Source organism: Dipodomys ordii, unplaced genomic scaffold (assembly GCF_000151885.1).
Source record: "Dipodomys ordii isolate 6190 unplaced genomic scaffold, Dord_2.0 Scaffold127, whole genome shotgun sequence".
In the NCBI taxonomy this organism is placed as follows: Eukaryota; Metazoa; Chordata; class Mammalia; order Rodentia; family Heteromyidae; genus Dipodomys; species Dipodomys ordii.
Genome location: NW_012267343.1, coordinates 5,448,402 through 5,474,683, shown reverse-complemented (window position 1 = coordinate 5,474,683; position 26,282 = coordinate 5,448,402). Strand labels below are relative to the sequence as shown.

The 26,282-nt window shown below is 42.1% G+C and overlaps 1 protein-coding gene across 3 annotated transcripts in view; it reads right to left on the bottom strand.

Moving 5' to 3' along the window:
• The window catches only part of Astn2 (astrotactin 2), a 777,558-nt gene that overhangs the window by 183,949 nt on the left and 567,327 nt on the right, over positions 1-26,282 (bottom strand). For all 3 annotated transcript variants that reach the window (XM_013030183.1, XM_013030185.1, XM_013030186.1), the window contains one exon: positions 5,884-6,149. In XM_013030183.1, coding sequence (XP_012885637.1) covers positions 5,884-6,149 — 266 coding nt within the window. The remainder of the gene's footprint in view (positions 1-5,883; positions 6,150-26,282) is intronic.

Genomic DNA, 26,282 nt, shown 5'->3' with positions numbered 1-26,282 from the left:
CTATCACAGAGGCTTCCCCTCCCCCCCCCCGACTTTGCTCGCTAAAAACCACAGCATAAAGTGTAATTATGGGCTCTTTTCCAGCCTAGCAGAACACAGCATCCTTTCCAATGTGGTTACTGGAATAGACCCAAGGAGACCCAAACCACTCCAGGAGCCAGTGTCCAATGTGCCCCTAGGCCATCTGGAGGTCATCCTGGCTGTCATTCAGAATCAGAGGCCAGAACTGCCCCCACAAACTCAGGCAAGTCACACTCCCACTCTGTGACTATAAAATGGGGTATAGGAGTTCATTCAGTGTTGCATATAACTCAAAGAATTAAGGATTTTCCTATAAAACTCTCATTTACCATTAGAAATTTATAAAAGAATGAATTGTTTTAATTCAGGCATAATTCCACCTATGCTATTCTTTGCCCATGAAGTATGAGTTCCTGCCAGATGTCAGTGGCTCACACCTGTAATCCAAGCCACTTAGTAGGCTGAGATCTGAGAGTCATGGTTCAAAGCCAGTCCAGGCAGGAAATTCCATGAGATTCTTATCTCCGAGTGACCAGTAAAATGCCAGAAGTAGAGCTGTGGCTCAAGAAATAGAATGTCCGGGGCTGGGAAGGGGGCTCAGTGGTAGAGCGCTTGCCTTGCATGCCTGAGACCCTGGGTTCAATTCCTCAGCACCACATAAGCAAAAAGAAAAAAGCCAGAAATGGCGTTGTGGCTCAAGTGGTAGAGCACTAGTCTTGAGCTGAAGAGCTGAGGGACAGTGCCCAGGCCCAAAGTTCAGGCCCCACGACTGGACCGAAAAAAAAAAAAAAAAGAAAAAAGAAATAGAATGTCTGCCCTGAGTGAAAAAGCTAAGGTCTTGAATTCAAGCCCTAGTACCTGCACACACACAAAAATAAGCCTTCCAGAAATGTTTATCAAGTCAGGAAATTCTCTAAGATCTTTCCATTTGCAATCTTCTCTTTTGGGGTCAACTAATAGCCTCTCCCATGCAAAATCTAAATTCTGTTCTAAAATATCATGTACTTTGGACATCCACAAAATTAGCAAGTACTACCTGGGAGAAATCAAAGGAAGTAGAGGAAAAGGAAAGGGTATTTTGACAAATACTATTTTATATATGTCAGAGATATGTGTCTGCTAACTTGTTGGCACTATGCATTCCTACCTCATTAGATTTCCATAGAAGTTGGGGCCATGAGAACACATTTCATAGATGTAGAAACAGAGGGCTACAGACATCACTCAGTGCTGCATAATGAATAGAGGATTGAGCTAGGATTCCAACCCAAGACAGTGTCATACAGATCCTCCACTCTCTGCTTCTATGAAGTCAAAAGTTCTTGTTGAAAACTCAGGTAACAAAATGGACTTTATCTATCTGATTTTTCAAGTTGGAAAATAAGGGCCATGAAATGGGACAGGATTGGCCTAAGACGCGAGTACAAAATGTAGTGTCAAACACTAGATCTTTAACTCCAGTGTTTTATCCATGGCCACATTCTTCAGCACACAGACAGAGTGGAGAGACTGACAAGCTATGATAGAAGGGATGCCAAAAGTTTAAGGCAATGATGGAAAGGAAAGTGACAGATGCCCGGCGCTAGGGGCTTATATCTGTAATCCTAGCTACTTAGGGGACTGAGATCTGGGAATTATGGTTTGAAGCCAACCCAATTAGGGAAGTCCATGACACTCTTATCTCCAATAAACTACTAAAAAGAAAAAAAAAGCCAGAAGTAGAGTCATGGCTCAAGTGATCAAGCACTAGCCTTGAGCAAAATAGCTCTGGGATAGCTAAACCAGGCCCTGAGTTCAAGCCCCAGGATTGGCACAAAAAAAAAAAATAGGAAGATAAAATAAGAGACTACCTGCATTAGCATCACAAAAGCTTTGCTAGCCATATTCCTGTCTTCAAGTACGATTTCTAGACTTGGAGTGGACTTCTCTCACACAATCCCACTACAATCCATCTCCCTTAAAGTTATCTAATTTGCATCCCAGATTCTACACTGTCATTTGGTTCAGGACTAGAGACTTAGAAGAAGCCTTTCGCAGTCTGACAGTTCTAACATTTCTTTGCAGGAACAACTAGGAAAACATGGAAAGAAAAGGTTAGCACCCATGTCTGTGTGTCTGCAAGATTTACCACTATTCTAGGGCTAAACTCCCCCCCCCCCACACAGGCATTGCTACTTTGGCTTCGCCTGACTTCTCCACAGCACTATCTAGCCCTGGTTCAGCCACTGATTCTTGTTCAGTTCTTCTAATGAGTCGTGTCTGCTCAGTCTTCAGATTTCTGCAGGAGCTGGATCTTTCCCCTGGACTGCTGCTCCTTTTCCTTCTCCAAATCCTTCACATTCACTTTATGCAGCTGGCCCCAAGGACTTAGTTTAAATGTCATTTCCTCAGGGAAGCCGCCTCTGACCCCACAACCCTAGGCTTGTCATTAGTGGTTTTCACAGTCTGACTTTACTTTGTGTGGTCATTTTGTGAATAGTTCTTTTCTCCATAAGTCTTTGAAGTCCATGAAGATAAAGACCATGTAGGAGTACAGGGCTGTAGCTCAGTGGTAGAATTGTATGCCTATCATTTGTGAGGCATGAATCTCTGGTATCCTGTTCATGCTCATGCTCATGCACAGGCGTGTACACAGACACACACACACACACACACACATACACACACATTTCCATTTTTCCTAATGCTCATTTCTCAAGGTGCAACACAGTACTTGGAATAGACTAGGTACTCAAAAAAAAATTAAGCTGGGTGCTGGAGGCTCATGCTTGTAATCCTAGCTACTCAGGTGGCTGAGATCTGAAGATTACTGTTCAAAGCTAGCCCAAGCAGGAAAGTCTGAGACTCCTATCTCCAATAAACTACTCAGAAAAAGCCAAACGTGGTAAAGTGCTAGACTTGAGCACAGAGAGGCTCAGGGACAGTGCCCAGGCCCTGAGTTCAAACTCCAGGACCAGCAAAAAAAAAAAAAAGAAAAAAGAAAAGAAAAAAGAAAAATATAACATGAATGAAAAGATGACTAAGAATCTAGTTCTCTGGGTCTCTTGTAAGGAGAACAGTGACATCTAGTGACTACATTCATACTCTGATATACCAGGGCACATCACTGCAACAGAACTCTGACAAATCTACTACTAAAACTACCACTCAGGCCAGGTGCTGGTGGCTCTCGCCTGTAATCCTAGCTACTCAGGAGGTTGAGATCTGAGGATTGCAGGTCAAAGCCAGGCTAGGCAAGACAGTCCCCTGAGACTCTTAACTATCAAAATCAACTATCAGAAAGCTAGAGATGGAGCTGTGGTTCCAAGTGGTAGAGCGCTTGCCTTGAGCACAAAAAGCTCAGGGACAGTTCAAGCCCCAGGACTGGTACAAAAAGAAACAAAAACAAACAAACAAACAAAAAGCCTACCAACTTGGAACCTGACTACCTTGTTACAGTGTCTTCCCAATTGAAGATTACCATCATTTCCTATGTTTATCATTTCTTGCTTCCTTTCTGTATAAGGTCTTATTATGACTATATTTATTCATAATAGGGCATTTGAGGTATGTTTATGTTTATATACCTGCATGTACCATAACTAAAAAAAGAGGAAATAGAAGGAATCTTAATGGGGAGATAGAGTATTGTAGTTCCAGGCCCAACTGTATGCAAAAGTTCATTAGACCCCATCTCAACAGAAAAATGCTGGGCATGGTAACATGTGTCTAACACATCCTAGCTTCAATGGTGACTATAAATAGGAAGTTCAATGTCTATGACAGCCTGAACAAAATTCAAGACCCTATTTCAAAAATAACCAAAGCAAGAAGGGCTGCAGGCAGGGCTCAAATGTAGAGCACCTTCCTAGCAAGCATAAAGCCCTAAGTTCAAACAACAATATTGTCAGGGGAAAAAATTAATGGAGAAAGGATAATGTGCTATATAATGTGGTATCCTTTATAAACTATTTCCTTCACTTAATGTTATGTTCATTCATTCCCCACTTGGTGTCATCGTGGATCATTAATTAGGGCTGTTGTAGTATATTCTACTGCATGAGGATCTAATAGTTTATTTAACTGCTCTCTCATTGGTGCTAAGTTGGGTGGTTTATAGAGAAGTCCTTCCGCAACACATATTTACTGTAATCCTGTAATCCCTTCAATCTCCAGGTAATCGAGTATATTCAGTATCTCATTATTTTAATAGTAGAACCCAAATTCTCTAAGGCTCATAATATTCTAAATGATCAGGAAATTTCTGACCCCCCCTGATCTCATCTGAATCTCTTCTCATCTCTTGGTCTTAGTCATACAGAATATTTAGTTATAGTCATATTCTTTGGTCCTTAGATCATATATCTAACACTTTGCTCACTTCCTTACACCCATTACTGTCTGCCATGAAGTCCTGTCTGACTCCTGACACCTTCTAGCACACAGTAGTGCAAGACATGCTCTATCACATTTGGTCAGTGGTCTGCATCTTTTGGAGGCTCAAAAAATGTAGCGAAGTAGCTCAGAAGGAAGAGACCAAGTAGAAGTGATTACCCATTTCCTTCTTTCTCACTGAAATAGTAATATTCCACATATATTCATATGAATATATGTGGAAGGTAGACCCAAAATATATACACCTATAAAAACACATACAGGGCCACAAGCTGACTAAAGTATGGTATACACAAGGGTGGGCTCTCTATGGTGTAACCCCTTTGAACAATTAACAGATGGTTGAACAAGATGAACACCAGGAATCTAAACCATGTCTTTACTGAGGAGAGTGGGGTGGAAGAATGGAAAGAGGAATGGTGGGCGAATGCAATCACAATCTCCAAAGTACATATAATGAAAATAGAAACTAGGAAATGTGAAGAGCGGGGTGGGGATGCAATAAATGAGAGGGGGAGGCAGAATGGATGACAGGGGTGACACTGCTCAAGGTGCAGTGCACACATCAACGGACATGTTCAATTGAAACCCATCTGTACAACTATGTACAGATAATCATTTTAACGGGTCCTATGAACAGAAGTTTGCAAAGCAATGAGCCGAATAATTCATAATATCCCTTCAAGCCCTGACATGCTGTCATTAAAATGCAGTAGACACAGAAGAGAGAAAAGAAAGATAATTCGTAATTAAGCATGTAAGCAGTCCGACTTTGAGTACATCACTCAACATCGTTCAAGTTTCCTCAGCTATTACATGGGTGTGACACAAGAGTGAGCCATACAGAAATACCCTTTTTATAAGTAACGGACAAATATTAGTAATTTCATATAAATCCACACAACATTCCTAGGTAAACTGTAGATCTAGAAGGCAGACGACATGAGATAATACAACTGTAGACCTGACGCAGAAACTGCAAGGTTTTCACCAAACCTATGACTTCTCTTCTAGGCACACAGTTAGAATATTTTTGCCTGTCTTCGTTGTAGTCAGGGGTAGACCATGGTTGGGTTATAAGCTATGGACTCATAGGTGAAGTGACATTGGTCTCTTTCTTACTTGGCCTGTCTAAAACATTTTCCTGCAACAGTACATCTTCTTTCTCTTTCCACCATGTCTATGGAAGAAACAGGTCCATGAGAGCACCGATGGAGCTCTGCGCTACCTGTGCCCAACAATAAAAACATTCACTGGGGACTCTGCACAAACAATAAATCACGTTAAGATATTGAGATTTGAGGATTTGATGGTTATAGCAGCTAGTGTCACTAAGCTCTCTAAGTATTTCAGGACATATCAAGGAATCAATAAATGCCATTGATCACCATGATGCTATTGTTGATGATAATGATGGCGGAGAATAAAGAGTCTACAAGTGAAGGAGGAAGAACAAAAGTCAGTCAGTTTGGGGCTAGGGAAGCTCACCTCCTTGGTGCCATTGTCTTGGATGAGGGTGTAGAGTGGTATCACACGGTTGATCTCCAGCAGCACTGGTGTGGGGCTCAGTTGCTCCTTGCCAGGCCTGCGGCAAAGGTGGCAGGTAGAGGGACAGCGGCCTTTCTCCTCGCAGCGAATTTCCACACCTGAGATAAGTTGGTCATCTGATAGCATCTGGGCTGTCAGCAGACCTGAGAGGTAGGTGATGAAGGGCATGGACTTGAGCTCTTTCTTGCTGCCCAGCTCTGTGGTCTCTGGAGAGGCACAAAACAAGCAAAGGTGGACAGCTAAATTAGTACTGACCAAGATTCTGGAACCCACAAAAAAGGTTCTAAGGCTCTGGAATCTGGTAAGGAAAAAAGACAAAAGAGAGAGTCAGTCATCCATGGTGTTTTTGGAAAGACAATTGGCCTAAGGGTTTAGGGACCCTAGTGGTCTCTTGTGCTTCCATTTATACTAATTTTATTCAAGTTTCCTGTAGGCCCTCTGCTCTGACATGTTTACAATGTTTAGATGTGGCTAAATGACTTTGCAAGCAGACTGCATGAGGTAAATACCCCAACCAGGAATTCCCTTTGTCTATGGTCAACTTAATCTTTCTTTCAACTTCTATTCCAGTTCCATATTTTCCATGAAGCAATACAGCATAAGGTTTGGGTCAATCTAATTTCAATTTAAATCCCTGTTCTGCTTGATATTACCTCTGCAGCCTTGGAAACCAAAGTTCTTTTTAATAATTAAGATACTATAGTCATTAACTCTGTGAAATAAGGGTAATAACACCTAGCAACCAGATACAAATGGTAAACAAGACAGAAGGTAGGATTGTCTGAAACAGAGATGTGTCTCCTACTTTATTCTACACACACACACACACCTGTCTCTTGTTCAAACTAAGGAGTAATTCATGTCTGCTCCATTCTATGGTGTCTTTCTTGGGCTACACAATTAATATTTTCTATTTCTATGTCTTTGTGTATGTTGTCCTGTCTTTCTCTTCTCGTGTCCCAATTGTTTTTCCAGTTCATCCATCTTCTCTCCCAATTTTACACTCCCTTGGAAGTCTTTTCTCATTTCCCTAGCCCCTCTCTTCTGAATAAATATTTCTACCTCTTAGATCTTCTCTGAAGTACACTTTTCCTTCCCATTGATATCTTTTCTAACATTATTGACTTTAAGGGAGGAAAAAAAGGCCACTGGTCAATATTATACATTTTTGAAGACTGGAAGTCATGTCATTTAATCCTTTTGTTGGTCAGAGAGGAAGCTTGTCAAACTCTGGAATGACAAGAGCCAGAATTAATAACCAAGAGATCCCCAAATTCCTTAGTATTCTAGAAATCCTGGAAGCATCCCAGGAACTTCTTACATGGGGCAAGGTGAACCTGTATTCTGGGTTCTAAACCCAGCTTCAAATAGAATAGTTCCATTTTCATTTCTTTAACAGATTGGCTTTCTACAAAACATTTTGTAAAAAGACAAGATTCCACGCAGTATTGAGGAAAAGGCAAAAGAGGAAAAATTAGGATGACAGGAGAGACCACAAACTGGTGAAGGTGGTATCCTCTTTTATTCCTGAAGAACTTGGGGTGGGGACAGCCTGTGGAAATAACACCTCTTTCTCTTCTCCAAGATTCTGAGAAAACCAGATAATGACTCTGATGAAAGCAAAGCCCCTAATGACCTTGAAACAGACCGGCTCAGGGAACAGGGTCCCTTCCCATGGAGTAAGAGGGATAGCCAACCAATCAGATGAAAGAACAAGAGAAACCTTCTGAGTCTTCATCAGACTACTGATTCCCAGACCCCACTTCTTGTTCTCTTACACAGAGAAGTCTGTATCCTCCTCTTCTTCCTCCTCCTACTCCTCCTCCTCTTCTTTTCCTCCTTCCCCCTTCTTTTCCTTCTTCTCTTCTTCTTCCTCCTCCTGCTTCTCCCCTGCCCCTTTTCCTTCTCCTCTTCTTCCTTTTCCTTGCTTAGGAAGTCTGTGATAAAACCTCATATAGCATAAGGTCTCTTTCTACATTGAGAGTCCAGCTTGGGAGCTTATACCAATGTGCCAATGGTTAAGAAGCTTTCCCTCACTTTCCCTTGGCATCTTACTCTTACTTTCAAGTAAACTTTGTCTTTGCTCCCAATCCTCTTGCCCCATAATTCTTTATTTGGTCGAAAGGAAGAATCCAAGATGCCTAGATGGTATCAGTAACAAAAATCTTAAAGATGCAAAGTAATCTCTATAGTCCAGAAGGTTATACTTGTATTATTCACTGTGTGAATGATGCCCCCAAAGATATGCAATGCACAATCTGAATGCCAAAAAAGAGGGTACTATACTAAGCAACAGAGCTTGAGCACACAACAGCTTCAACAAAGCCTGGTGAAATCAAGGTAAGATCCTGCTTCAATAGACATTGGGTACTGAGGTCAGGAAGAAAATGAGAGTTTCTCCTATTCTTGTCCTCAACTTGCAGTGACATGTAGCTGATTTGGAAATGAGCTTGCCAATTAGAAATACAAATAAACTCAGCCTTCATTCATTACTCTCTGGCCCCTGGGGCCTGGGATCTGGGCTCCACCTTTTCTGTCTGGCTGTCAACAAATGCTTATGAGCTTCAGATCAAAGGCTCTGGGGGAGGAAGAGGAGGAGAATTCCAGCTAACCATTCCTTCAGAAGGATTAAAGAAGGATAGTTACTAAGATAAACAAAACAAGGCTGTGAAGAAGGCATCCCAGCAACTGAGGAGATGGAGACAGTCTTCTACACAGACATGTCTAAAGAAAAAGATGATGAGTTTTAGAACTGAAGACCAGAAAGCGTTTTGGAGAACAGTGACTTCAAATTTGGAAGAGAATAGCCATTTGCGGGAAAAGATTGGGAAGAAGCGAGAGCTGTGAGGATATTAAGAATCTGCCCACAGTCTGGCGACAGATCAACAACCAATGGACCACAGGGACAAATTCACTCTACTCCCCACCATTGTAAATAAAGTTTTATTGGAATATAGCCAGTCCTGTCCATGTGTTGTGTATGACCAGAACAGTAGAAACCAGGAGTTACAATGAAGATCCGTTTACAAAGAAAGGCTAGATTTTTGTGAGAAAAAAAAAATGTCATGACCCCTGTATTAACTCTAGTTGACAGGAGGAGGAAACAGTTTCAGATTGAGGACCCATCTGTGATCACACAGGAATATGGCAAAAGCATGAGTTAAAAGGTAAAATTTTTAAATTAAATTTACTATCAATATACTTGGAGTATCAATCTCCAAGGAGAAATAATAGAGTAGAAAGATTTTTCTCTAAAAACAACAAATATCTAATGTATTGAAAGAACACACTTTAAAAAATACCGATCTAGTATGAACTACCATATTTTAAACAAGAATAAGTTGTTTCCAAAAGAGAGGAAATGACTTTCTAAGACCACAGACTGAGCTAGCAACTCTTTCAGCCCATGACCCAGTCTTCTGATGAGCAGCTATGGTAGTATATTTCAAAACATACAGACAGAATGGCCTGCATAGCACTTTGCCATATGTATACTCATTTAACTGGGAAGAAATGTAACCTGATACCGGGTTTAAAATTTCTGACATTGAGCCACATGCGTATAATCCTAGCTACTCAGGAAGCTAAGATCTGAAGATCATGATTCAAAGCCAGTCTGGGCAGGAAAGTCCGTGAGACTCTATCTCCAATTAATTAACAAAAAAAGCTGGAAGTGAAGCTGTGGCTCAAGTGGTAGAGTACTAGCTTGGAGCCAAAAATCTTAGAGACAGAACCCAGCCCTGAGTTCAAGCCCCAGGACCAAAAAACAAAAAATCCATTGATCAAGCAAACATCCATAGGCATTGGGTTAGATATTGCATCCATTTAGCAACACAATAACCTATAGTTCTGCTCTGCTTCTAATAAATCTTAAGGGTTTTCAACCTATCATCCCAGTTAAGTGGGGTTAAAAGCTCTAAGGAGAGTTCTAATAGTATAATTCTCTTTTTAAATTATTTTATTATAAAGGTGATGAATAAAGGGGTTAAAGTTACATAACTAAGGTAATGAGTACAGTTCTTTTTGAACAGTGTTACCCTCTCCCTCATTTTCTCCATTCCCCACCCCCTGACTCTCCTCCTCCCAAGTTATAAAGTTCATTTCCAATATAGGGTCTAGTGACTCTCACTGTTACATTGGTTCATCCTTTGTCCCACCAAATAGTATAATTCTTTAGGAAGACTAAATCAAAGCCCAAAAAAACAAGTATCAGGAAATGGGTATCTGTAAGAGGGGAGGGTACAGCCATAGGGGAAAAGGTAGAAAAATGAAAGGGGGAAAGTTGGAAGAATAAAGGAAAGAATTCGTCATAAATACCACAGAATTGAGAAAAATAAGGGAAGGGGTGTATCAACAGGAAGTGAAGATGCACTATATACATACATTGTTATGTTAAATGGCCAAAAAATCAATATATAACCTGAAAACTAAGAAAAGTAAGAGAAGGGATGGGATGGAGAGGTAAGCAAGAATGTTGAAAAAAACAATATTGATGAAGATGCACTACATTCATAAACTGCTTTGTTGAATGGCAACCCCTTTATAAAACTACTTAAAGATACTAAAGCTGGGCACTGGTAGCTCATGCCTGTAATCTTAGCTACTCAGAAGGCTGAGATTTGAAAATTGCAATTCAAAGCCAGCCGGAGGAGGAAAGTCTATAAGACTCTTTTCTCCAAAAAACCACTCAGGAAAACAGAAGTGGTGCTGTGGCTCAAGTGGTAGAGCGCTAGCCCTGAGCTGAATTGCTGAGGGACAACGCCCAGGCCCAGAGTTCAAGCCCCAGGACAGACACAAATAAATAAAGATACTAAAAACTTTTTTATAGAAAGTTCATAGCCCTGACTAAAAACTCAATCACAGCAGCAGTATAGAATTAACAGTTGAACTGAAGGGCTAATTCTGCAAAAGGCAGGTACTTGGCAATCATCCAGTCCCATACTTCTACTTCACAAATATAGAACCTGAGACTAAAATAGGGGGAAAGACTTACCTGCAAAGTCCCATGCACATGAGTTAGCCATGATTCTTAAAAGTGCATCATGCATACAAGGCAGCGATGGCTCATTTCTGTAATCCTAGCTACTTAGGAGGCTGAGATCTAAGGATCATGGTTCAAAACCAGCCTGGGCAGAAAAGTCCATGAGACTCTTATCTCCACTAGACTACTTAGAAAAAGCCAGAAATGGCACTGTGCCTCAAGTGGTAGAGTGCTAGCTTTGAGTACAAAATGGCTCAGGACCAGCACCCAGGTCCTGAGTTCAAACCCCAGGATTAGAAAAAAAAAAGTGCATCATACATAACTTTATGATGTGGATGAGAGTCACAGCAGGGAAAATAGTTAACTATAGGATTAATTGTTAATTAGTTTTATGAGCATTACTATTACATAAGCTAAGTTTCTGATGGTACCCCTCCCTGTGGCTAAAGCCATCCCAAAAGGTAAACCCTAGAGCCATCTCCTGCTTGCAACTCTTCACTATGCTTAAGGTAAAGATCAAAACTTTTAAGGTGGTTCAGGGACAATGTGGAATCCAGACAATCCACAGCTTCTTTAGTCTGATCTCTTACCCTGTCCCACCTATTTCTCCTATTTTGAGCTACAATGACCTTTCTGTTGCTTGTATACACCCTGTGTCTTCTCAGACCTGGCACATGCTCTTCTCTTTGTAGAAAGCTTCCTTCTATCCCACCCTTATTCCCTGACTTCTCCTTAACCAACTTTCCACTCATCTTTCAGATCCAGTAAGAGTCAAAAGTCCTTAGAAAAGACTTCCTTGAACTTCCCACATCACCGATGGATAGTAAGGTTTCTTGCCACAGATCTTAGACAGCATCCTGATCTCTGTACATCACCCAAGCGATATATCAGTTTTGCTGATCTCCCTATCCACCTGATGCTGACTTTAAAACTCTCTGCAATAAATGTAGGCTGTAAATATAATATGCATATACTCCTGGAACAATGTGATATGCCCAAAGGATTGGTGAATCTAAGAACCAGGATCTGGAAACTGCATGCATGCCAACCACCAAGGCTCATCATCATCAAGACCCAACCTCTTCCTAAAGTAAAATGAGTGTTCTTCCTTGAAAGGTCAGCGTAGGAAGAGCTGATCAATTTTCCATCCGTGCTGACCTCGACGCCTACAATGTAGGCCCTTGCCTTTGAGTGAGTGAGAGAGGTGGGTTAAAACAGGCCTGTCTTTAGCAGGCCAAGGATAAAGAGCATTTTTGAAGAGACTTATCCTCTGTTCACATTTCCCATCCTTCTGAACAATGCTTCCAAAATAGAATCATGTCTGGTTTCAAGCCCAACTCAGTTCCAATGACACTACAACCCATTCATTTGAGAACCTGCCAACTGAACTCTCTTTTTTCTCCTCCCAAATCCCCGCTGGGTATTATTTTGCTGCCACCAAAAAAAAAAAAAAAAAAAAAGCCCTCAGTTGAAGTGACAACTCCTTGTTGGGAGGGCAGCCAGGGCTTTTCGGCAGGAGGTGATGGCATTGCTTGCCCTCATCCCGAAAACAAAACAAAAGCATCAGACGAAGGGCTTCTGGGAGAGCCAAAGCGGCTGGGATGTTTGTTCAATACTGGGCAACAGAGCAGGGCCTTGCCTTCCCAGTCAGACAGGCTTGCTTTGGCAATAGGCTTTTACTTAAGCATTTAAAGGCTCCACAGGGACCAGAGGGGCTCAAATTAGAAACAGTGAAGGAGGAGGGGGGGAAAGGGTGAGACTTTTATATCATAAAGAATGGCCTTTCTTACAGCCATGGCCTCCCAGGAATTACTGAAATGGGATCATGTCTTAGGCGGAGTTACTGTCTCCTGTTGAAGGAAAGTTGTTACTCAGAGGCCTGACCCATACAAATATCCTTAGCAGGGGGAAAAATAACCAGCTGTGAAGCCATCGGCCAGGCCTGTCGCTTGTGTTGTGCAATCCAAACTTCTCAGTCTAACAGGCTTCAGCGTCAAAAGGTGTCCTTTATAAATGACAGCACCAACCTAAACGAGTCACTGTGGTGGAGAGGCAAGGTGCCTGGCACAGGCTGTGCGCGCAGTCGGCGTGATTGGCTGTGCGGCTGGCACAGGCTGTGCGCGCAGTCGGCGTGATTGGCTGTGCGGCTGGCACAGGCTGTGCGCGCAGTCGGCGTGATTGGCTGTGCGGCTGGCACAGGCTGTGCGCGCAGTCGGCGTGATTGGCTGTGCGGCTGGCACAGGCTGTGCGCGCAGTCGGCGTGATTGGCTGTGCGGCTGGCACAGGCTGTGCGCGCAGTCAGCGTGATTGGCTGTGCGGCTGCAGTCGTTTATAATGATATTGCTGCTGTTTTAACAGGATGTTTAAGAAGACTGAAATCTCTGTTGAGACACTGAAATCTCTGTGTCAGGCCTCTAGATGCAGAATTTTACCAAGACAAACACTAACTAGTTTCATGACTCTAGAAACCACAGTCAGAACAAGGAAATTGAAGAACAAACAGAGTAGAAAGGTAGGTTGAAGAGAGACTTCCTTCAGAAGAACTTTATCCATGTTTGTTGTCTCCAACTCTCAGCCAATCCTTTTCCTCTCTCCCCCTTCTCACAGGATGCAATGGAACATGCTACCTGCAAATCTCCGATTTTATAATAAGGACCCTCATGACAACCACTTGGAGAATTTACTATCAGTTAGCAGTAACTGGAAAAATAGTGGCCTAGGATCTATATTCACCTTAATAGCCCTAGTGAGCCAGGTGCCAGTGGCTCATGCTTATAATCCTAGCTAATCAGTAGGCTGAGATCTGAGGACTGCTGTTCAAAGCGAGCTCAGGAAAAAAAAAGAAAAAGAAAAGAAAAAAGTTCCTGTGAGACTCTTATCTCCAATTAACCAGAAAACTAGAAGCGGAGCTGTGGCTCTAGTGGTAGAGCACTAGCCTTGAGCACAAAAAGACTCTATCAAGAACAGTGCCCAGGCCCTGAGTCCAAACCACACAACCATCACCACCACCAACAAAAGCCCCATTGACTGTGCCATCAGAACAGAAGGGGTTACAAACTTCCAGAGGTTGCTGGTAAAGAAATGTTCACGCAGCTCCTGGACCAGAGAAAGAAGTGACCTGGAATTTAAGGATCTGGGTAAAGGGTCCCCTCAGCAAGCCTCTATGAAATGAGCAACCTCCAGCCTCCAAAAAAAAAACAAAAAACAAAACAACCAAACAGTAACTTGGAGGCTCTGTAAAGCCACTACAAAAAAAAAACCCTCAAGAGAAAGAGCTAGTTTTTAAAAATCCACTAGGAACTAAGTGTAAAGAGCCAGATCAAAAAGCAAGTATGACCACCCCAAGCCTTCCCATTCCTCCCTCTACTGCATTGATTATGGAACGAGAAGAGGAAGGAATGTAAGATAGAGACCTCCAAAATAATAACAAAGTAAATTAAAGAAAAAAAGATAGAGAGGTAAAATGAAAGTGAAACAGGTCTCTAATTCTTAATGCCTACACTGAGAAGGGCAAAGAGATTTGACGTGTCAAATATCGAAATTGGAATAGGCTCTCAACATGCATCTACTAGCTTTTCATTTGAAACTGTGTTAGCAATGCAAAATTTCTATTCTAAAAGAGGTAATATGTTATGTGAGGTGTGCTATGATTTTCCTCTAGGATAGGGGAAAATTATTCCAATAGATATATTAAAAGATTGTAGTTAGCCAGGCACCAGTGGTTCATACCTGTAATCCTAGCTACTCAGGAGGTTGAGATCTAAGGACTGTAAGTTCAAAGGCAGCCTGGGCAGAAAAGTCCCCATAAGACCCTTACCTCCAATTAATCACTCAAAAATTGGAAGTGGAGCTGTGGCTCAAAGTGGTAGAGTGCTAGCCTTGAGCAAAAGAGAACAGAGACAGTACCCAAACTCTGAGCTCAAGCCCCATGACTGACCCCCCCTCACCACCAATAAAAAGATTATGGCCATAAAAAGAAAATACCAAAGCTGGGCACTGGTGGCTCACGCCTATAATCCTAGCTACTCAGGAGGCTGAGATCTGAGGATGGCGGTTCAAAGCCAGCCCAAGCATGAAAGTCCATGAGACTCTTATCTCCAATAAGCCACTCAGAAAACCAGAAGTGGTGCTGGGGCTCAAGTGGTAGAGCTCTAGCCTTGAGCTGAAGAGCTGAGGACCAGCACCAAGGCCCAGAGTTCAAGCCCCACAACCAACAAAAAAAAAAAAGAAAGAAAGAAAGAAAAAGAAAAGAAAATACCAGACACCAGCAGCTTATGCTTGTAATCCTAGGTACTCAGAAGGTTGAGATGTGAGGATCGTAGTTAGAGGGTGGAAGCCAGCTGAGGCAGGAAAATCCAAGAGATTCTCATCTCCCATTAGTCACCAAAAAGCCTGAAGTGGAGATGTAGCTCACATGGTAGAGTGCTAGCCTTGAGCTAGGAAGAAGAAATCCTTACCACAAAACCTATGGAGCATCTATGAATGGCTTCACGTAAGATGTAGGTATATGTTGTGTACTATGTAGTGTGAGCATTTGGAGAATGAGGGAAAAAAAGGCCACAGTGGAGAATCCAAAACCAGGGTGTGTTTACAACACTGCCCAACAAATGATCTAACTTAATTTGGTGACTTTGTCATTATATGCTCAAGCAAGAAAAACAATCACAGGCCAAACGTTGGTGATTCACACCTATAATCCTGGCTACTCAGGAGGCTGAGCGCTGAGGATTGCAGTTCAAAGCCAGTCTAGGCAGGAAAGTTCATGAGACTCTTACTACTCAGAAAAGGCTAGGAGTGGGGCTTAGGCTCAAAGGGTAAAGCATTAGCCTTTAGCAAAAGAAACTCAGGGACAGCACCCAGGCCCCAGGACCAGAAGAAAAACTAAAACCAAAACTAAAAAAAAAAAAAATCACAGAAGGAGAGACAACACACTATACTGCTGGGTTTTAGTTTTAATTCTGGCTCTTCCGTTTCAGCTGATGGACCTTGGTCCAGTCACTTAACCTCTCTCAGCCTTCCTTGTCTCATTTGTGGATTGGCAATAATATTAGCACTTAAGAGTTAAATCTTGGCCAATATGGACAGTGAGAAATAGAACCCAATGGAGCATCTCAAACTTCAGGGTGTCACAGCTCCATCAAAGGTCATCTTGTTCTGGTCCTGGCTCTTTCATCATATGGATGTTTGAGTCTGTATATCTTCCCTTGAACCCTACTTGGTGCCTTAATTATGAGTAACTTCTTTTAAACCATTTGCTTTCCTCCTATGGAGGAGACTGTGGTAGAAATGAACACTCAGCTCCAAAGCTATTGAGTCAAACTACCTGATTTCAAACCATAGGCAAGTCATGGCACCTCTCCAACATTGAGTTTCCCCATTTGGCACTAATTCTTCATTCAACAATCCCGAGAATCAAAGAAGAGGTGTAGAGTTAGCCAGTTTCCTTCTATGAACTCATGGTCCTCCTACAAAGTCATTGTTATCCAATTTTATAAACGATGGAACTGACATAGCTCTTGAACTTTATCTTTCACAGACAAGCTTGAGTAATAAAAGTATAAAAATGTAAGAAGCTACCTGTCATCAAGGGAGAGAAATTGATATGGGGAAGGATCATACTTTCTGGGGGTACTTCCCAGTACCCTCATAGTGGCTGATATCTTGGCTGGAGTCAGAGACAAAAAAGCAATACATCATATTATTGTTTTCTGCTTAAGACAGGTAACTTATGACCAATAAAGGACAGCTGGACAAAAGAAAAGGGGCTATGTATGATCTCCTACTGCCCTCTAGTGTCTCCTTAAGGTGATTGCTCTTGGGAAACACCTGATCCTTCTGTGGCGGGAGAATTTTACCTTGTGCAAAGCAACTCACTAGTCAAGGAAAACCGCAGAGAAAACAGTATAGGCTTAGTGTTGATACAGAGAAGTCCCAAGAAATAATCAACAGAAATCCTAAATGAGCCTAAATAGCTTGGAAGGCTTATTCAGTGCTAGATTTGAGTTAAGCAATAGGGAGTGAAAAATGTGAATCACAATGTACTTGGATCCAAGTGCTACTCACGTGCAGAAGTTTTACTGCAAATATCCGAGAGTGGAAGCAAGAGACTCCTTGAGACTCTCATGTCCAATTAACTACTTAAAACCCAGAAGTGGAGCTGTGGCTCATAGTAGAGTGCTAGCCTTGAGCAAAAGAGCTCAGGAATAGTGCCTAGAACCTGAGTTCAAGCCCTAAGATCCACCAAAACAACAACAAAACACAAAACTTTTGTCAAAACTATGCATGTGAAAAGGGCTGGTGTATATAGTTATGCAAGTTGAGTTGTGCAAAAGGTGACTTGGCAAGAAAGTTAGTGGGAATGAATTGAGTCTCAGATCTACTTAGCCAAGCCACTGTAAGTGTAACTGAATTTGGGTGAAAGGGCATCTTTTTCCTAGGTTACTTGAAAGGTGACTTACTGGCTAGTCACAATCTTGCATGTGATCATGAACAAGCTACTTCATTACTGTGTGTTTTTATGGGTAAAATAAGGATAACATCGCTGACAATACAAAGTTATTAAAACTTAGAATGATGTCTACTAGGGCCAGATACTAAGCCACCCAGGAGAGGCCAGTTCTGAAGATGCTAACTAGTTCTAGTACCACAATAACAAACATAGTTGCACCCTTAAGATGAAAAGGAGGAGGAAATAAAAAAAGAAACTCACATTTCCCAACCTGATAGCCTTTGCTAAACTCAAGATATTGAATCCTCACAGCAGTTGGGACTAAGACTATTATAATTTTTACAAATGGGGCTGAGAAAACAGTGGTTTTCAAAGATAATAGACTTCAGTCAGGGGCCATTAGCCATTCATGATCTGACTTCAAAAGCCCCTTTCCTGTTCAAGGGAGCTCAATAGATAGTAGGGTCTGCTTTCATTCTTAGGCTCTAGTTCACTCTTTCCAAAAATTGACCCCCTCCAGAATTCAAAAGCTAGTCCCTCCCTAGTTCCTCCTTACTTCCAGTCCAGGTTAAGGGATAAAGTGGGAAATTCCTAAAGGAATTCTTTTTAGATAAAACTTAAAGAACAAGAGGTCTTTGAAGATGCTAATGAGCTTCTCTGGATGAGAATTCCCAGATTTTCTTTGAAAGAACTTAGAGGAGGAGGAAACTAAATCAAGCAAAAGGTTTGTAAGTAGGCCACCCAGGTGCCTGCCAGGCCAGAAGACTGCCAGGTTCCAACATCCAGAAAGGTAAGAACCTGGGATGGGTGAGCCAGATCAGCTTTGAACTCATAACCCTGCTACCTTCTCCTCTCAAGTGCTACATGCATAAACCATGACCCTGGCTCTACTATTTTTCCCCCAATCCCAAATATATTTTATTCTTTGTCAAGTAACAAGTATTTATGGAATTTTCACCCCCCCCTCATAAAGAGATTGTGCAGAGCTTAATGAACCAATAACCATTCCCACCTTCAAAGCATTTGATTAACATCTAACTGTAAGGTAAAATTAAATAAGTAGGTTTAATTAGATAGCTGATGAAGAGAACACCACGTGGTATTCGGGCTGGAAGAGAAGTCTTATTGTTACCAAAATGCTGCCCCACCGTTCATGGTGGGGGTGCACAGGCCAGAAGGACTGTTTTGGCCTGAACTTGGGAAGGGGCTGGGAAAAGGTGCGGCCAGGTAAGGGAAGTTGTGGCACCACTGGATGCAGATGTGACCTCAGAGCCTGGGACCCTTCCAAGGTCAGATGGAAGGTATGGGGGGGGGGAACCTGACCCAGGATGTGACTTTGGAGGAGGGGGAGGTGACTGACTGCCTCCAGATGTGCCAGTTACCTAAGTGCCATAGATACTGGGTGGAGACTTAGCCCAAAGGAGGAAGTAGTCTGTCTTACCTTCCCAGGGTGGACCTTCCACTAATACTTGCTAGTGCTTAGTAAGTCCTCAGTATTTTGAATGGAACTATGTATAGGTACAGGGTACAAAGGGAAACAATGTATTATTTTTAAATAGTATTTTCAGAATTATTTTTAGCAAAATTGAGAAGGTCCAAGATTTCCCTTATATTCCCTACCTCCTCCCCCACATATACATATACATAGCCTTCCTCCAAATTATCCTTTCACCAGATTGGTAGATTTGTTACACATGATGAACCTCCACTGACATATCACAATTGCCCAAAGTCCATAGTGTTGTAGGGTAACTCAGAAACAGAGAGGCTATGTTTTGAGAAGTAGAATCAGAAGTCTTTATTGGAGAACCATTGAATACAGGTAGATCCTTTTTTTTTTTTTTTTTTGGTCCGGTCATGGGGCCTGAACTCTGGGCCTGGGCACTGTCCCTCAGCTCTTCAGCTCAAGGCTAGCACTCTACCACTTGAGCCACAGCGCCACTTCCGGCTTTTTTTCTTTTTGCTTATGTGGTGCTGAGGAATCGAACCCATGCCTTAGGCATGCAAGGCAAGCGCTCTACCACTGAGCCACCTTCCCAGCCCAAACAGGTAGATTCTTATCACAAAGACCTGCAGCCCCTCAATACACTTACCACTGTTAGGAAATTAAGCCATGAGAACAAGAGAGGAAAGGAAGGGCAGAAAAATAATACCAAGGAATCAACTCCAAGGGAGAGCTGAAGTAGGATGCCATGGTGACCAGAGGAGAGATGAGAGACATGGAAACATGAGACATGGCATAATGGTGCCTGAGCTGGTCTGGGCCTAAATTGAGTCCTAGTCGGGGTGTAGGTTCACAGGGACCTTGAGAGTTCACAACCCAAGACTGGAAGGTCCAGTAACCTATACTGTCCAAGTCTCCGACCCTGCATCTAGGAATTCAGGCATGCCCATCACCTGGGGGTGGAACTTCCCTGCCTCTAACGTATAGACAAGATGGTGTCAATTAAACCCAATTTCCTATCATCCATCACATGGCCAAGATGGTGCTGTTTAGACTCAGTATCCTTATTTCAATAGTTTACCTTAGAATGACTCCGTTTCTGTATTTTCTATCTAAAACCACAGGCTTCTTGTTTGTGGTGAAGTCATCCTAGGTGACTGATGTTCCGACTGTCTAAGTTCTGCCTGGCTTCCCGTGACTCAAGTTACCCTGACCGGGTCTGGCCACTTGGCCCAACCACAAACGTCAACTACCTTACGGTAGACTTTCCCGTTCTCACCTCACAATGCAGTTTTCCATTCCTACATTCCTGCAGGTTCACTTTGCTATAATTATGCTCTCCAGCTTAACAGCAGCCTCCATTCTCCAACCGGAAGGAAGCTGCCTGTCAGTCTTTCCCGACATTAAAACTTTCCTTTCTTGGATGTGTGTGCTTTATCCGGCCAAGACATATCACACATCTACCATCCTCCTCTCATATAGTTAATTTTCACTGCTTCAAAATTCCTCTGTGGCCAGGTGCTGGTGGCTCAGGAGGCTGAGATCTGAGAATAATAGTTGGAGGCCAGCCCTAGGCAGAAAAGACTGTGAGACTCTTATCTGTAGTTAACCACAATAGCCAGAAGTAGAGATTTAGCTCAATTGGTAGTGTGCTCGCTTTGTGAAAAAAAAAAATCAGGGAGAATCCTTAGAACCTGAGTTCAAGCCCCAGGAGGTACAAAAAAAAAAAAAAGACTAATCTGTCTTCCAAGGTACCTGTTCCATCCTGTTCCATTTTGTATCTCCACCAGCAATGACTATGGCTCTTGCTGCTCCTAATTGTCAGCATTTCTATTTAGTATTGCCAGTGCTATGGGTTATAACAACTCAAATAGATGTGTACAAGTATCTTATTGAATATCATTGTATTCAGTGTACATTATGTAAAAACTTAACTATGTAAACTTAAGGGGAGGGATGGGAGGAGGAAAATGACATTGAACAAGAAGCATTGGACTCATCAACTAACTTGTGGAACTGTAACCCCTTTGTACAACTATTTAATAACAACAATAACTTTAAAAAAGGCAAAGTTGAAAAAAGCAACAGAATTATCTTATTTTAGTTTGCACTTTCCTGATAGCATATAAAGTTGTGGAATAGCCTTTCAGCCATGTATTTGTTATCTGTATATTTTGACCAACCTTTTTTGTTTTCCAATACTGGGGCTTGAGCCCAGAGCCTGGGTGCTGTCACTTCATCATTTTGCTCAAGGATGGCACTCTATCACTGGGTTACAGCTCCACTTCCAGCTTTTTGGTAGTTAATTGGCAATAAGAATCTCATGGCCAGGAACTGGTGGCTCACACCTGTAATCCTAGCTACTCAGGAGGCTGAGATCTGAGGATCAAGGTTCAAAGCCAGCCCAGGCAGGAAAGTCTGTGAGACTCTAATCTCCAATTAATCACCAGAAAACTGAAAGTGGTGTTGTAGTTCAAAGAGGTAGAACACTAGCTTTAAGCAAAAGAGCTCAGAATAGCACCCAGGCCCTGAGTTCAAGCCCCAAGACTAACAATAACAACAAAAGAATCTCATGAACTTTCCCACCACAGTAACTTGGAACCCTGATCCTCAGATCTCAGCCTCCTGAGAGGCTAAGATTATACATGTGAGCCAATGAAGTGAGGAGGCTGAGTTAAGTAACTTTTCACAGACATCTCGATGCCTTGCTGGTTGAGGTTCTACCTCAGCTCTGAAAAACCTGGAGGTGAGAAAGCATACTTGAATTGCAGATGTCATGCTCTTTAGTCCTAGGAAAATGAGCTTTTGCTACAAAGAATGCTTAATTATCCTTGATTAACCTCTCCAAATGGCTTGATTCACTTGCTTCTGAGTAATACTCTAAGTATACCCCTATATGGAAAGTTTACGCTGACTACTGAGCTACTCCCCTAGATGGAAAGTTCTGCTGGTACCTGAGCTACTTCCCATAGAAGGTCTGCTTTTGTTAGGCTTGGGTGTTCCACCCAAACATGTGGATTTTTGTCCTTAAAAGCTTTGTTTGATGGGCTGGGAATGTGGCTTAGTGGTGAAGTGCTTGCCTAGCATGCACAAAGCCCTGGGTTCAATCCCTTAGTACCACAGAAATAGAACAAGCCAGAAGTGGCACTGTGTTGTTCAAGTGGTAGAGCGACAGCCTTGAGCACCTGAAGCCCTGAGACAGTGCCCAGGCCCTGAGTTCAAGCCCCAAGACTAGCAAATAAATAAATATAAATAAATAAATAAATAAGACTTTGTTTGAGCTCGGTTCTGGGCTTCAGGTCTTTGAGACTGGAATTCACCTGCAGGTTGCAGATGCGTGTTCTCTAATAAAAATTCTGAATTCAATCTCTTAAGATGATGTAGCTTCTTGGTATCCTGTTGAATGAATTTACATTACAACACCACTAGTATCTAGCTTTTACCTAAGTTTTAGTCAAGCTCTTTGTTTTCTTACTGAGTTTTATGAGCTCATTGCACATTTTGACTGAAAAAGTCCCTTCAATGTCTTTCATAATATTTTCTCCTAGTCTGTGGCATACCTTCTCATTACCTTTACATTATCTTCTGCATAGTAAATGTCTTTAATTTGAATAATGTTTAGCTTACTGATTATTTCTCATGTATTATGTTTTAAATTTTAAAACAGCAAGAAAAGTTTTCTGTTCTTGGAAAATAAAATATTGTGTAAGTAATGACATAAAAAAAATGGGTGGCTGGGTGCTGGGGGCTCACACCTAGATTTTTCAGGAAGCTGAGATCTGAGGATCACAGGTTGAAACCAGCCCAGGCAAGAAAGCATGAGATTCTTATCTCCAATTAACCACAAAACAGTTGGAAGTGAAGGTGTGGTTCAAGTGGTATAGCACCAGCCTTAAGTGATAAAGACAAGCAGGAGTATTACAAGACAAGATACAGGCTCAAGGCTTTATTGGGGGCCAGACCTGACAGGCTGCTCCAAGCAGGAATGGAAGCAGCAGCAGTGAACAGGTGTGGGCAGAATTTAAACAGAATTTTAGGGGGCAGTCACATGGGTCATATTGGACGGACTGTGGGAATTGTGGGGCGAGTCTTATTCCAAGAAGGAGTGTAACCAGACTGTTTCAACTGGGGTGGGAATTGCTATATCACACCGGAAAAGCAGTACAGCATCAGGGAAATAGAAACTTAACTGATTTTTGTCAACAGGTAGGGACACAGGGCAGGGACTTAATCAACAGAGCCTCCAAGACATTAGAAGTGTGAGGCCCTGAGTTCAAGTCTCAGTATTGGTGTACAGGCACATGCTCGCGCGTGCGCATGCGCACACACACACACACACACACACACACACACACAATATGTAAAATGCAGGTGAACAAACTGAACAAGGCAGACCATCTAGTTATGGCCAGACAGTCTTACAGATGTCACTTCATGGAGTGGTTAGTGGTAGTTAACAGAAGGAGAAAAGCTGGCTGAAGTCCAGAGCCAAAGGGAACAGTAGATCTGAGACTGCAGCTGAGATGTGGTGCTTGGAAGAAATAAGGTAGCAAACTTCCAGTGAAATAAGGAGATTGGATCTAAGCAGCATGCCCTGTGTTCACAGCCCTCCTGGTGCCTCGTTGGGTGGTGAGGGCTTTCCATCCAGCTCAGAAAAGCCTAGAGGTGAGATAGGCCATCCTTTGAATCGCAGATGTCATGCTGTTTAGCCCCAGGAAAGCTTTGCTAGTATCCCCCTAAATGGTTTGATTTGCTCAAACCTGACTTTCCCTATATGGAAAGTTTAGCTGGCTCCAGAGTACTTCCCAAGATAGAAAGCTTTGCTTGCCACTGAGTATTTCCCTATATGGTTTGCGTTGTTGAACGCTTTTGTTAAGGCTTGGTCTCCATCCCAACATGTGGTTTTTGTCTTTTAAAGCTTTGTGCAAGCTCCATTCTGGGCTGCAGGTCTTTGAGGCAGAAGTCCACCTGCAGTCGCTGGCTTTCCAATAAAGACTCCTAATTCGACCTCTCAAAATGTGGCTTCTCTGTTTCTCACAACTGAGTTCCCATACAATACTAGCAGCCTTCATGTAGCAGTAAGCTGGGAGTTGGGTTGGGGCTGTTGACTCTCTCTGGGTAGCCTTTGATGCTACAAAGATGTGGTAAGCACTTGCTCAGCTAGCGTTTCGTAACTGCTGACCTTTAACCCTCCACACTAGTTCAGACTATTAAAAACAGGTCTGAAGGCTGGGAAGGTGGCTCAGTGGTAGAGAGCTTGCTTTGCATGTATGAGGCCCTGGGTTTGATTCCTCAGCACCACATAAGCAGAAAAAGCCAGAAGTGGTGCTGTGGCTCAAGTGGTTGAGCGCTAGCCTTGAGCTGAAACATCGCCCAGGCCCAGTTCAGGCCCCATGACCGACAAACAACAACAACAACAACCCAGGTCTGATCTCTGAATATGAGTGTATACTGAAGGAGAACGGGTCTAAGTAACATTGCCTTGTGCTCATAGCGATCCTGGTGCCTTGCTGGATGGAGGGGCTTTACACCCAGCTCAGAAAAGCATAAAGGTGAGAGAAGTCATTCATTGAATTGCAGATGTCATACCCTTTGGCCTTAAGAGAGCTTTTGCTGCAGGGAATGTTGGCTTAGGTTTCTCCTAAAAGGAGTGGTTTAATTTACTCTCCTAAAAGGAGTGGTTTAATAAACCACTCCTAAAAGGAGTGGTTTAATTTAATTTAAGTAGCCTCTAAGTATCTCTCTATATGAACAGTTTAAGCTGACCTGACTTACTTCTTTAGATGGAAAGTTCCACGGATATCTGAGCATTTCCTTGTATGGTCTGTGTCTGCTGAATTTGGATCTCTACCCCAAACATGTGGTTTTTGTTTTTAAAAGCTTTGTGCAAGCTCTGTACTGTGCTGACAGGTCTTTTGAGACAGGAGTCCATCTGCAGTTGTGGCTCTCCAATAAAGACTCCCAATTCAATCTGTCAAAATATGGCTTCTTTTTTTTTTTTCTCACGAGTTCCCATACAGCAATACAGTGTTAAAGTGGGAAATTTCTGAACCAGTTGTTACCATGTCAGATCAAAGAAATAAACTGAAACTGAGGAGGGTGCGATCTCTCTGTACAAAAACATTTATGCATGCTTATTTGTTCAAAGATGAGTTTGTAAACTTGGACAAATTCTTATATAGCCAGGCTGTTACCTGTGAAGGCCAAAGAAGAATGATTTCAAGCATTTAGGTAAACAAAGTATTGAAATTTACATTTACTAAAGAAACACTTGTTATAGATCTAGCATTAGCACAGATACATACAAACAGATTAAGGGGGAATTTTGCTATGCTTATAAGAAAGACAATGACTTAGCTGGGCTCTGCTGGCTCATGACTGTAATCCTAGCTACTCAGGAGGCTGAGATCTGAGGATCACAGTTCGAAGCCAGCCCTGGTAGAAAAGTCTGTGAGACTCTGATGTCCAATAAACTACTCAGAAAAGGACAGAAGTGGTGCTGTGGATCAAGTGGTAGAGTGCTAGCCTTGAGCAAAAGAAACTCACGGACAAAGATTAATGTACTTATAATGTACTATGTGATTTTTTTTTGTTTCTTTTGTATGTTCTTCCCCCATAGTATAACCTCTGTTTTCACTGTATTTGATTTCAGTGCCCTGAATCTTGTATACACATTTTTCTACTTTGGGGAGGGGAAGGGAAATAACAAAATGCTGAAAGAAGGATACAGGTTAACCCAGTGTAACAATGAGATATACAAGACACTAAGTTGAAAATGAACTTTACAACTTGGGGTGGGGGAGAGAGGGAGGAGTTAGGGAGTTGGGGAGGGAAGGGATGGTTAGGGAAAAACAAAGGAGGGGGTAACAATACTCCCTAGGAAATGGACTCATGTAACAGTTACTCATGTAACTGTAACCCTTCAGTATAGTATTTTTACAATAAAAAAATTAAATTAAAAAAAGAAGCTCAAGGACAGCGCTCAGGCCCTATCAATCCCCAGGACCAACGAAAATAAAAAAATTAACAAAATAAACACAGAAATACAGTGATTTTATTAATGTGGTAGAGAAAAAAATTAGTGCTCTCTTACACATTAAATTTAAGTTGAACCCAAACATATTTATTGAGTATTAACTGTGTCTCACTTGTAGGATAAACTAAAAAACATGCAATTATTAAGTATAGAATATGCAGATTAGAGTCAGTTTCACCAGAAGGAAGAACCAGATAGATTAGAGGATGAATGAATGGAGAGGGAGAGGGAGAAGAGAAAGAAGGAGAGGGAGAAAGAGGGAGAGGAAAATGAAGGAGAGGGAGAGGGGGGAGACAAATGCATACAAAAGCAGAGAATAATATAGAGAGAAAGGGAAAGACTAAAAGAAAGCAATGGAAGAAAGACTAAAGGTAGAGAAGACTCTTAAATGCCTCTGGAACAATCCATCTCTAGATAGTCATTTTCTACT